Here is a 12,982-nt window from a genome sequence, read left to right on the forward strand (position 1 = left end):
GGGGGAACCCCAAATTTCCTTTTGTCATGTCAGATATTCAATCTTTTAACACAAATTAAAAACGATTAAAAACAGTTAGGCGTTATCCTTCCCTCCCACATTCAGGAGAAATGGCATTTTTTCTCCTAACACTTGAGATAAACCCATTCTATTCTTTAAGTACTACTTTTTTTTTTTTTCTTTTAAACCAGCAGCCAACAGGCAAGTGATTTTGTGGGCTGTGCTCTAAAATCTCCAAGTTGGCCCACAGGGATCTCAAATTTTAATGTTTAAAGGGACTGATTTGCCTGCAATCCAAACATGGCAAGTACCCAAATACTATGCTGTAAACCACTCAAAACTAGGAGCCAAATGTCCAACCTCTATGCTGCACGTTTGCCTCCGGGATAGTCTAGAGTATCATCCTACAGCAGCATGCGAACTCAAGCCAGGAAAGATGAGACATTCACATGAAGGAGAAACATGCTAGTATCCCTGTGGAATCTAGATACCAAAAATGTTTTTAACTGTTGATTTAGAGGAACAAATCTGTCAAAATATTTTATGTTAATTTATTATGAGCAGCTCCTTGACCTCATTAAGAAATACACGTATCAGACACCCACACTAGTTACATACGTGTGCACGCACCCAGTACGCTACAGAGGAGTACGTAGGATTCCTACACTTAAATTTCCACATACTTCCTATTATAAAAGATGTTTTGCCTTTCATCAGTCTTCTCCCTGCCCCTCTCCGACTCTACAAACTTTAACAGTTCCCATGTTTGTAGCAAACCTTGGAAAAGTGAAAAGTGTTAAATCCTCCTGGCTAAAGCAGCTTTTCTTGATCCCACAAAATATTATTCAGGTTTTAAAGGACAGAAATTGTTTAACACTCCCTACTCAATCTTGCTGTTTTCTTCAGAAATTTAGGGGTAGAATCACAAAATCACAGCCACCAAATTTCGTGTTGTTCCATATGAAATGATGCAAACTGCTTATACTCATCTGCATATTCTCATTTGATCAACACCGGAGAGTTACCTCAAAGCACTATTTTCAATAGAAGCAGTAATAAGTTAGTAGATGCACAGAAGTTCGTAGGTGGGTCTGAAGAAGCAGATGCACTCACAGAGCTGGCAACATGCAGGTAAATATTCAGGAGGTTGGCTTTCTGAGGGCTACGAAAATTCCAGGTGTACAGAGAACTCTTCAAGACTCATTTCTGATATTAAGAGAAGCTTTTGAGAGATGGCCTGCAGGAGCTCGTAATTACCTGTACTTACCGGAGCAGCTCCAAGCAGAAGACAGCGGCAATGAACAAATGCCTGCTGCCTTCTTACCAGTTCAGCCTGGCTCAAAGTTTGAGCTAAGCTATAGGAACACCATGCTGCAATGTGCACTGCATAAGCAAATGAGAGTTTGCTGCAGTGCTTTGCACAACACATCCCAGAACAGCAAGTATTTTTAAAGGCTATAAGGAGTATTGGAGGTTCAAAGCCATACCCTATGGCTGACATCGATATCCAAAATGCTTTCCTCCGCCGCCTCAATCGGCGATCCTCTGGTTGACATCTCAGGAATATTATTATGTTTAAGTACAAAGAGTTTGTACTTTTTACTATCAAATTTCATCTCACTTTTATTACTGTAGTCAGTGAGGCTATTTAATTCTTATCAGAGACCTACCTAGCGCTTCTCAGTATAAACAATACGTCCGAACTTTGTGACCATCATGAATTTCATACACAGATAGAACTCCTTCTCTTCAGTTGCTAGAAAATAGCAGTAAGCCAGGACTGGTTCTGCTAATAAAGTCCACACGTCCTACATGCTCCACTTTCAGTTTATTCATCATCAGCCTCCCTTTATCCTGCCTCATATACACCGCAATTCTTATATTAATCCCTGTCACTTCTACCACAAATAATAATTTCCAAGGGGGCAAAATGTCAAATTCTTCACTTGATCTAGACAAATTAGGTCCAGTGTATTTCCTTGTTCTAAGAAAAATCAGTTATATTACCAAAAAGACATATTAGTCAGACACAATCCATCTCTGACAGAACTATAGAACAGCGTATCCTGTTTTCCATTTGCCTTCATCTCCTTAACAGACTTTTCTCAACACCCACACCAAGCAAAACATTGGAATAGAATTCAAATTAAGAGGCTGCTAAAATGCCCAGATGACCTTTTCTACCCCTCTGAGCCTAAACACAAAAGGAAAAAACAAACTGCTACTCTAACACTGCAAGACACTGTGCTGGCAATTGTTTAATTGCCCCATCCAGGTAGGGCATAATGGAAGCCTTACCTGTTTACAAGAGAACTCTACTTCACTGCCATCATGAAGAATTAACACTACAGTCAATACCTTCCAACTCAAATGAGATGTAAATAACTTTTACTGCCATTCCTTTACATAAGTCCTCTGTTACTACATATTAAATTTCAGACAGCTATATATTAACAGCAGTAACCAGATTTTTTCCTTTGACCAACTTCAAATATAGAAGCCAGCTTTTTGCCATGTTTCCTCTGAATCAGATGAAAAAACGTAGTTATTTGTTTTCTAGGGGAAGTAGAAGCTTTTTAAATCCTACCAAAAAATCCTCAACTTAAATCTATGAGTATTATTATTACGCTCACCCACCCAGTTTCCTCTCACCACAAATGTATTTATTGGACTGAACCTTACGTGAGCATATACTTAAAAACAAACAGTTCCTCATCAAACAGTCTGTGATATAATAAATAATGAATGCACTCTAACAGGACTAATTCTGAAATCAATTGTTTGCCAGTCTCCTTAGAAACCGAACAGTGCTTCAGCCTTCCAACTGTTTCTTGTTCAGTCTTGTAACCACTGAACCTCAGCCCTGCTACTTCACCTACCTCTACTCTTTAACTCCAGAACAGGGCCTTGGAGCAGACCAAGACTTCAACCACAAACTGCATTATGCGCTGTTTCAAAGATATTACTCCTGTTAAGAGTGCATCTCTAACAGATAGAAGCATGCACAGCATGGAAATGCACGAGTTGGCTCTGTACCAAGGAGTTTAAATAGGTCTACACAGAGCTTTGATGCCACAATGAACTAATCTAACTCAGAATGGTTATCTGTAGCAAACTTTCCTAAGCCTCATAACAATGATTCTTCCTGCAGCTAAGTAAAGACACTCTGTGTGTTTGTGTGTGTATATATATTTATAACTATATATATATATATGTAAAAGCACATGGGGAGAAAACTCCCAAGCAAAGTTACATAAACACTCCCATTCTCAAAATCACTGATTTTGTTTTCTCTTATGACAAACCTCCCTAAAAAAATTTAATCATTATATAATGGAAACAAAACATTCATTTAGAGAATACTAAAACTTCATCTGGTATCTGCCTAGGGTTTTCAGTCCCAACCAGGAAACTGAGGTAAGAATCACTACTACAGTTTCAAAATGAACTCTCTGTACAGCACAAACCTCTCTTCTTTTCTAGAGCTACAGTTTACAAACACCTTCCTGCTGCTCCGGGACTACACCACCATGTATTTTCCTTCATTGAGCAACTGTGGAAGAGATAAGGAAGGGACCATCAGTTTTTACACGGACAGAAACGACCAGTAGATTCCCCAGGTGCTGGAACCTGATTTGGAAAGATTATATAGATTATATAGGAAGATGACAAAGTATGCTGACAGCACACATTCATTTAAAATAATCAAATCTGAAACTTGCAAAAAGCTCCAGGAGGACTTCATGATACTGAGCAAACGGGCAATACCACCAATGGTGAAAACTCTAATCAGTGACAATAAGGGAGCAGACAAGTAACAATTACTACTCAGAAAAGAAGTTTTGGAGTCACTGAGTAGAACTCCTGAATAACATTAGCTCAGCGTTGAGCAGCACATTAATAAACACAAAATAGAAGTCATGGATGTATAAGCTAAGAACACAAGTCATTAGTATACTAAACTGTATTAATCCAAAGTCTTGTCACCTCAGATGGACACATTAAAACAAAACAAAACAAAAAATAGTATGAGGAGGATGTTGAGAATCATGCAACAGTTACAATACAAACAGCTAAAAATAGTTCAGGATTCTACAGGTTGGGAAAAGGAAACATCTGACAGCATCAAAGAGATCAAGGACCCCAGAAGAGATAATACAGATTTTTTTTACTCACCATTTCTCAATCCTCACAAAAGAAATAAAGAGCGAAGTTATAAGATCCATTATAAAGCAAACCAGAAAAACACATGCATTTTTCATACAGCTTAAAAAACTGTGGAACTCGCTGCTTTTGCGTGTTGCGGGTGCCAGAAAGGAACCGGGCTTTAACACCGAACAGCTACTGGAACACAAGCACCTAGAAGCAGTCTGCTGTTTGGAAAGTTTTTGAAGAGCTGAATAGTAGACAAAAGGAGAGTAGAACAAGAGGAAAAAAATGCTTAATAACTATTACTACACTGCTGCCTGTTCTCTAAGCTCTCTCTGTTGACCAATACCAGGCAGAAGGCTGGATACTTGTAATACAGCTTCAGCCAGTACAACCATTTCAAAGAAGCAAAACATGTTCTATGAAATTGGGAGAAGATGAAAAAAGGAAAAATTAAGGATTCTGTGTTATTAAAATAGCAACAGCAGTAACTATTTCCTGAAGTAACAACGTTCACAGACTAAGATATCCCTTTGCTTAGGCTGCTGGATTTCAGATCTGTAGTGTCTCTAATCAGACGTCTGTTACAGTGACTTTGATTAAGCACTTCACAATTCTCAAGGAGGGTATGGACAGACAGCCCTGCCTTACCAGCTCCCCACAACTCCTTTGCATACTACATATTTTGACACAGACCATCTCCGAGCAGCCCTAGGACATACACAAAAATGGGGTCAGTTATAAACACTATTGGGTATTTGGGGGGAGATGGGGGATGCCTTCACAGTGAAAAACCAGCACTGAAACAGAACAGGAAAAGGCTAGTTTGAATTGTCCCAAGTTTCCAAAGTCCTGGAAAGGTCACTCTTTACCTCTTTCTAAAGGTTTTCACAGATGTATAAAAATTTTACGTTGCATTAATGATTCCCAACCCAGTGGAAATACCAGCCTACCATGGTGATCAGCTAACAGAGACTGCGCAATGCTGAGTGAAAATAAAGAAGCTCATATAGCTGATCTTACTTCACCTACCCGTCACCCACATCCACAACTCAAGGAATGTATTAAAGTAAGTACAGTATTATTAACATACACTGAATAGGCAAGCAGATGCAAGAGCACGGGTATCATTTTAAGGTCAGAGTGTGAGCATCTAATTTATATTGCTCAGGGAAGCAGAGATAACAAGGGATGTATTTTAAGAACACTCTGGACTACAATCCTGAAGCCTCCTGAAACATATAGCAGTTAGCTGCAAAAACATTGCTTCCAGTGCTCAGACAGCTGTTACAGCTGAAATCTATGATATTTCTTAGAACTGTGATTAAGTGTGCAGTTCCTGCTAGTCTCCATGGAGACTGATGTTGGCTCAGCAAAAAGTCACCAAGTGTTTTAAAATAATTCCTGTTCATTTTGAAATTTCAAAGCACTTAACTCGTTTTTGCCTATCAGATATTATTTCCCCAATGAAAACTGCAGCAGTAAAAGCAACTAAAAGCACTAGGCAGAACTACAAAAATATTTTTACAGCTCATTTCACATGCAGCTGGAAATTAAACACCAAAACATACATTTTAAAAAAAAAAGATAGAGAGAAAAGGAATCTCCAAAACTAGAAATCAAGTAGTCAGTTGTACAATCTTCACATTACGTGTATTTGTGCACTGAGTACATTATATTTAGCTGCAAAAGAATCCTTTTTGGGATGATACAATACTGTATTCTGTACTTTAGCTTGTATAATTAACTCTTGCCCTTTTTATCTAAAGGCTATTCCTTTTGGGAAGTACCTTATCTGACATGTTCTTAATTGTCTAGTACCATGACAATAACTACAACAGTCTTCAAGCAAGACTGCATCTTCAAAGAACCTCCCTCCTCTGTCTATTTGTGTTTTTCCTTTAAAGGAACAGAAGATGTTTCACTACAGCAGAAAACAGCAAATTCTACCTTGCAGAAAAAATAACTTAAAGAATTTAGGCATCCCAAATACGTACATAAACAGCAGCTCCCAACATGTGCAATTACAAAGCTCTTTTAATAGGTTCTCCATAAATCCGGTCAGTTTTACCACTAGGTAAAAAAATATTACAGTGTTTACACAGTATCCACAGATAAACAGGCAAATACTGCCTATGATCTCAATTTAGCACTGTATTTTTTTAAAAAAAACCTTAAACCTGGCCATAAACTTATATTGGCACAACAGCATTTTTTATACATATATACACTTTACCAGAAATCCTCAGAGAGAATTTGCCCAAAGTAATTTGCACTTCCGCATTGGTAAAGATTCCCAAATAATTTCACCTAATGAATTGACTTCAAAAGCTCTTTGAGATTACACCCTGTAAAAAGCAATAAAAAAAAAAAATGTCATACAGGGTTGATTTCTTTTTTGCAATTTTCAGAGAACTGTTGAGGTTGGTAGGGACCTCTGGAGTTCACCTTGTCCAACCCTCCTGCTCGAGCAGGTTGCCCAGGACCATGTCCAGACAGCTTTTGAGTATCTCCAAGGACAGACACTCCACAATCTCTCGGGGCAACCTGTTCCAGTTCTCAGTCACCCTCACAGTAAAAACGCATTCCCTGGTGATCAGACAGAACCTCCTGTGTTTCATTTCGTGCTCACTGCCTCTTGTACAGTCACCGGACACCACTGGCTCCATGTTTTTTAACCATCCTTTCAGGTATTTGTACACAATGATGAGATCCCCCTGAGCCATCTCTCCTGTAAGCTAAATAGGCACAGTGCTCTCAGTCTTTCCTCATAAAAAGTGTTCCAGTACCTCCACCATCTTTGTGGCCCTTTGCTTGACTCCCTCCAGTAGCTCCAGTCTCTCTCTTACCGGGTAACGCAGAACTAGACACAGGATTCCAGATGTGGCCTTATAAGCACCTACCGATTGCAGATGTCTTTTCACACTAGTACATGTCATTCTTTTCTCCTGAACTTATCATTTAAAGTACAGCTATCTGTGCTTCAGTTTACACTGAATATTGCCGCCTACCTTGACATCAAGAATTAGGATAGCAACTTCAGAAACATTATGGATATTCAGTACTGTCTTCCAGTATTCTATTTTTCAAGGCATTTACAAACTTAAGCTATACCACTACGGAGGCCAATTTTTTTCTTTCTTCACACATATGGAGGAAGGAACTATAACGATTTGCTGTTTTAAATACTTTTTTCCATAAATAGTAAACGTACACACCAGTTTCTTAAGCACAGGAGTATACAGCACTGTTGGCCTTCTGGAGCATCCTTGTCTTCATGGAAAATAAAGACAGCTTGTTCTATAAGCACTTTGGATAAATTAGATGGGAATGGTGACCACACTGGTCACGAGAAAATTTATTCCATGAAGTAATGCCTTTTTTCCTGTTTCTTGTATCAGTCCACCAAGAATGTGTTTTCATTTGAAGAAAAAATGTTCTATACACCAAGCAAAATTATATACATCTATTCTGACACAACCAGAATTTTAATATAATGCAAAAATCCCTATCATTTTATAACTCTAAAGTGTTCTAAACTATAAGCAGTAAGTAATTTAAAACAAAACTGAGTGCTTTTGGTTTTGAACATTATGTAGCACCAAAGCTGACAGAAGAACTTGTTGGCACTTTACCAGCATTTTTGAGCTAGTTGAGGGAAAGGTACCCCACATCTACTTCATTAACATCTTTGTCAGCAACATGGACAGTGGGATCAAGTGCACCCTCAACAAGTTTGCCAATGACACCAAGCTGTGTGGAGCAGTCAAGACACTGGAGGCAAGGGATGCTATCCAGAGGGACCTGGACAGGCTGGAGAGGTGGGCCTGTGCAAACCCCATGAAGTTCAAAAAGGACAAATGCAAGGTCCTGCACGGGGGCTGGAGCAATCCCAAGCACAAATACAGGCTGGGCAGAGAATGGATTGAGAGCAGCCCTGAGGATAAGGGCTTGGGGGGTGTTGGTTGATGAAAAGCTCAACATGAGCCAACAATGTGCACTTGCAGCCCAGAAGGCCAACTGTACCCTGGGCTGCATCAAAAGATGCGTGGTCAGCAGGGCGAGGGAAGTGATTCTGCCCCTCTACTCCACTACGGTGAGACCCCACCTGGAGTACTGTGTCCAGCTTTGGAGTCCTCAGCATAAGGACATGGACTTGTTGGAGTGAGTCCAGAGAAGGCCACGAAGGTGATAAGAGGGCTGGAGCAGCTCCGCTACGAAGACAGGCTGAGAGAGTTGGGGTTGTTCAGCCTGGAGAAGAGAAGGCTCCGGGGAAACCTTATAGCAGCCTTTCAGTATCTGAAGGGGGACCGCAAGAAAGCTGGAGAGAGGCTTTTAAAAGGGCATGTAGTGATAGGATGAGGGGGAATGGCTTCAAACTGGAAGAAAGTAGATTTATATTAGATATCAGGAAGAAATTTTTCACTCTGAGTGTGGTGAGACACTGGCCCAGGTTACCCAGAGAAACTGTGACTGCCCCATCCTTGGAGGTGTTCAAGGCCAGGCTGGATGGGGCTTTAAGCAACCTGGTCTAATGGGGGTGTCCCTGCTCATGGCAGGGGGGTTGGAACTGGGTGACCTTCAAGGTCCTTTCCAAACTAAACCATTCTATGATTCTATATCAGTTAAACTGTTTTCTTATTACTTAGGTTATTGACCCCACTGGAAACAAGAAGCCAAGACAGAAAAAAACCAAACCAAACCCCGTAAAACTTTAAAAGTTTAAATAATTCTGATTGTTACTTGATTAGTCACCTTTGTGATAGGAATGATGCATTTTTCCTTAGCAATAACAAAAAAGTAAACATGACCTCCTAAAAAAAAGTTCACTGAAATAAATGCTGTAGTTTATTTTTTTCACACTTAGCAAAAAAAAAAAATCTCTGTTTACACAGATTTTTATTATTTCCCCCCCTATATATGGCATTAATTCATAAATACTAAGATACTAAACAGTAATAATTCAAATTTTAAGTTATGAACAAAATCTTATCTGTGATGCAGTGGAAACTTAAGCACCAAGTTTCAAACAATGCCACTAATCTACCCAAAACACAAATAAAATTGATCTCCCTGTCTAATGAGGTAGCTACAAGAACATATCACCTTACTGGCCTAGAATTGATAGGGATAATAGAGCGAAAAGCACCAGTGAGTACAGCATGATAACATCTTACCTAAATTGTGTCGCTTTGTCTTTGCGTGCTCGTGAATATGTTTCTTTGTAAAACAGCCAAAGAAGACACAGTAGAGGCAAGAGTGGAGTCTGTTCAGGTGGGCACCACACATATGACAAATGCACGACTTTGCCTGAAATAGAGAAACAGACACAGACTGTGAGTGACAGAAACACATCTCCCAGTCCAGATGAACGGGTGTAGATCTAACTGCTACCTTTCCGTTTTACTCAGTGCCTTTTCAACGCTGCAGACCAGCATGGGGAACAGTTCTGCCCCCACATGACAAAACCACTAATTAGACATATTAACGGAGAAAACTCTTCCATCCGCCCAATACACTTCCAAGTCTTGATAGGGAGCACGTCTCGTCTAAGGACAGATGATAATCAAGCCAACTCTCAGCCTGTAGTTGAACGAACATTTCAAGCCAGGGTAAGCAGGCACTGCTGCCAGAATACACAGTCCTGCTATTCCCTCACTCCACCTGTACATTTCTATTCCCGTACCAACCAGGTACCAGCAGGATGACGGCACAGCCACGTGCTCAGGCTGGGAGACAGACGTGTTTGAAATGAACCTTCCACCCCCGTAGATTAACCTGTATCAATTCCTCCACCCATCTCACAATGAGCCACGCAAACATCCATTGCTGGTGCAAAACCTTTGGGCCTTATGGCTAATACAGCATGGGCTTAACACTACAGCAGCGCAGATGCCAATTACCAGGGGAGCGAGGTCTCCGTGCATCTGTCCTTGCTAGGTTCTTCAGAATCACCCCCCACCCACAGTCTCTACCTTGAAGCAATGGGCTGTGCTGCCCAACAGCCCCTTTGCTAAGCTGGTTCAGCTTGCTAACCTGGAAACCGAAACTAGACTAAAATTAATCTTTTGTCAGGTTAGTAAGTTTGGGGGGATGGGGGGAGATGGAGTAGACTCGGATGAACATCAGAGCTCAGGGAATGCAGATGCCCAGCAGGGAGGTGAAAGGGGTGAAGAGGCAGGAGGTTTTGGGGGGTGGGACCACAGCACAAACTCTGCTTTTTCGCAGCACCGAGCTCCTCGATCCACTCAAAAGCTGTAACATAACTTCAACATTAAAATGTTTGTGGGTATACGGCATTTCATTCCTCTGCTGGGAGATTCTGCCAGATTCATTCATTAGATTTCTCCGTACCAGCCCACAAAATAGTGGCGCAACATCAAATCCATACCAGTCAAAGAGTTACAGAAGTCACTTTTGCCATTCTCAGACTGGCTTCGCATCAAGTTTGGAAAACGATGTGCTGACTGTTACCCATAGCGACCCAGAATGGGGAGGTATGTGATGAAAGTTACCACATGATTCATTAGAAATTAATAAGCACGTAAGCCTGACATGATGGTTTACATTCCTATAATAACAATACATTTTAACAAGCAGGCCTGGAGAAAAAAAAAAGTCAATTAGAAGGTTAAGTAGACTTTTTGACTCTCAATCATATTTGAAGCACTCTTTAAGCCAACAACACCCAAAAGTTTCTTTTACCATTAAACTCTGGTACTTCAACAAATCTTTTGAAAAATTACCCTGTCTACTAAGAGACTTAAGAGAGTTTGAGGGGTAAGTCCTTTGCTCAACACCACCAAAACCAGTTCCAGTCCAATACCATCTGACTGGAAGATACAAACAGGACAAATTCGTCACGGTAAATTCACTTTTCATCTCAGACAACAGCAGCTGCATTCAGACATGTTTAAGAGTAACTGAACTTCTACAACAGCTCAGAGCTACAGAGATCACTTATGGAGGTACACCTTTATTTTGCAGACTAAACTGAAAATACTATACTTTTGCTTGTCAATATAGATGTACCTTTTTCCTTCATATTAAAAAAAAAAACCCCAAGAATCAGAATTACTAAAATACTAAGCTATCATCTAACCCAAGCAGTGCATTTCATCAAAAATAACCCCCAAAGTTCTTCAGTAATGTTTGCCCAGTCTGCCACAACTTAAAATTAGTGCTGAATAAACGATGCATGATCCTGTTCTCTAGTCTGGCATTTTTTCTTTCAGAATACTTTTGGCTGTTAAGAAAAAAAAAAAAAAAAAAATCAACAAAGAAGCCTGCAGTATGCTGCACTATGTAATTTATTTTCAAGCTTCTACAAATTAAGACTTAAATCCTGAATCTCACATACTGTATATTCAAAGTTTTCCTAATTTCTGTTAGATGAAAATAGATCGGTTGAATCAAACTCCACACACCTACAGAAAGAAATATTTTAAAGTAGGACCAAAAAAAATTCACCACCACCAGCACAATTTCCATCTTTAGAAAAATACTGCAGAACTGTCAAACTGTTGCCTAACGGTCGCTCTTTGGCTGCAAAAGCTAAATAGGATCAGCCTATCTGTTAAGATTGCTGCTATGACAACTCTAGCAACTAGCTACTTTACTTAGCCAGCTAAAAATAAATCTTTTAGCATTAAATGTATTGTAAACAGATGACATAACAAGCATGTAAAAACCAATCCTTTTAGTCTAAAAGGTAGAAAATTCATGCCCTAAGAGTTTTTATTTCAATGAAAATTAAAAGAAATCGAAGAACGTAAAAAAAGAGTGGCAAGTTAAAAGAGAAGTTCAATCACTCATTTAAAGGAAGCTATTTTATCCATTTCCTCTATTTGTTCAGTATAGCTCAAGATGGTTTTTCTAAAATTGTAAGAAAACAAAGAGTAAAGAGAGAAATCAATATCAAGAAACATAGTGGCTATTCTTAACTAGATCAGCTGTCTCCTTTTCATCTGCCTGCTTTTAAACAATTTGCTAAGTTAAAGCTGCCACCCTCCTACCCCACCACAAATAATCAAATTACTTTGTTTTATAATACTCTCACCCTTGCTCACATCTCTACAGGCTACAGTCTAAGACAAAACAGAATATCGCAAATCAGTAGTCAAAAATCTGTCGGATCCATAAAATCACACGCTTCCTTTAAAACACGACTCAACTTTTTTAAAAAGCAAGTTAGGTCTCGCTTATGGTCCAGACGCTTTAGGGAAGTCAGCCAGCACTTCGGCTGCAGAATCAACCAGTCACTTCTCTTTCTCTCCGGTGTGTCCTCCCAGATACAAGAACACCCCTTCCTTATCCTAAGATATAAATGTAGAGTCTTCTCCTTCCTCCATACCCTCTCCCATTATTATTCTGTTCCCCCCATCATTTTATTCTGTTCCCTACTTGCTTCTCTCCTTTATTCTCCTCACTCTCAAGTATTCCACTTCCCATCTTTAACCCTGTTCTCTCTCCCCACACGCTCAGTCCCTCACCTTATGTCCCCAGCCAGTCTTCCTTCAGTCCATACCGAACCTGTCTGTCTTAATATTGCTTTGATAATCTAACAAACTGCACACAGAAACCAGAAGAGGCCCTGAGTGTTTTCGTTCTGGAAGATTATAACCAGCTTTTTAAAAGACAGAAAACTGGAAGAAATGGTTCTGCACAATATACACTGTGTATGCATACACACAGTAACTGACAACATTTCTGACAAAGCTGCAGGAGTGAGCAACATTGGATATCCCAATTCCTTTGTCAGTATTTTTTCCTCTACTGATCTCTTTCATTGCTACTAAGACAGGGGTAACTCACACACCCAGTCCCAAAACAC

General features: G+C 39.8%; 1 protein-coding gene across 2 annotated transcripts in view; it reads right to left on the reverse strand.

The window, feature by feature from the left end:
• Positions 1-9,456, reverse strand: part of USP22 (ubiquitin specific peptidase 22) — a 71,308-nt gene extending 61,852 nt beyond the window's left edge. For both annotated transcript variants that reach the window (XM_009889203.1, XM_009889202.1), the window contains exon 1: positions 9,327-9,456. In XM_009889203.1, coding sequence (XP_009887505.1) covers positions 9,327-9,438 — 112 coding nt within the window. In that variant the 5' untranslated portion in view covers positions 9,439-9,456. The remainder of the gene's footprint in view (positions 1-9,326) is intronic.
• Between the last annotated feature and the right edge of the window lie 3,526 nt (positions 9,457-12,982).

Source organism: Charadrius vociferus, unplaced genomic scaffold (assembly GCF_000708025.1).
Source record: "Charadrius vociferus isolate BGI_N301 unplaced genomic scaffold, ASM70802v2 scaffold787, whole genome shotgun sequence".
NCBI lineage: Eukaryota > Metazoa > Chordata > Aves > Charadriiformes > Charadriidae > Charadrius > Charadrius vociferus.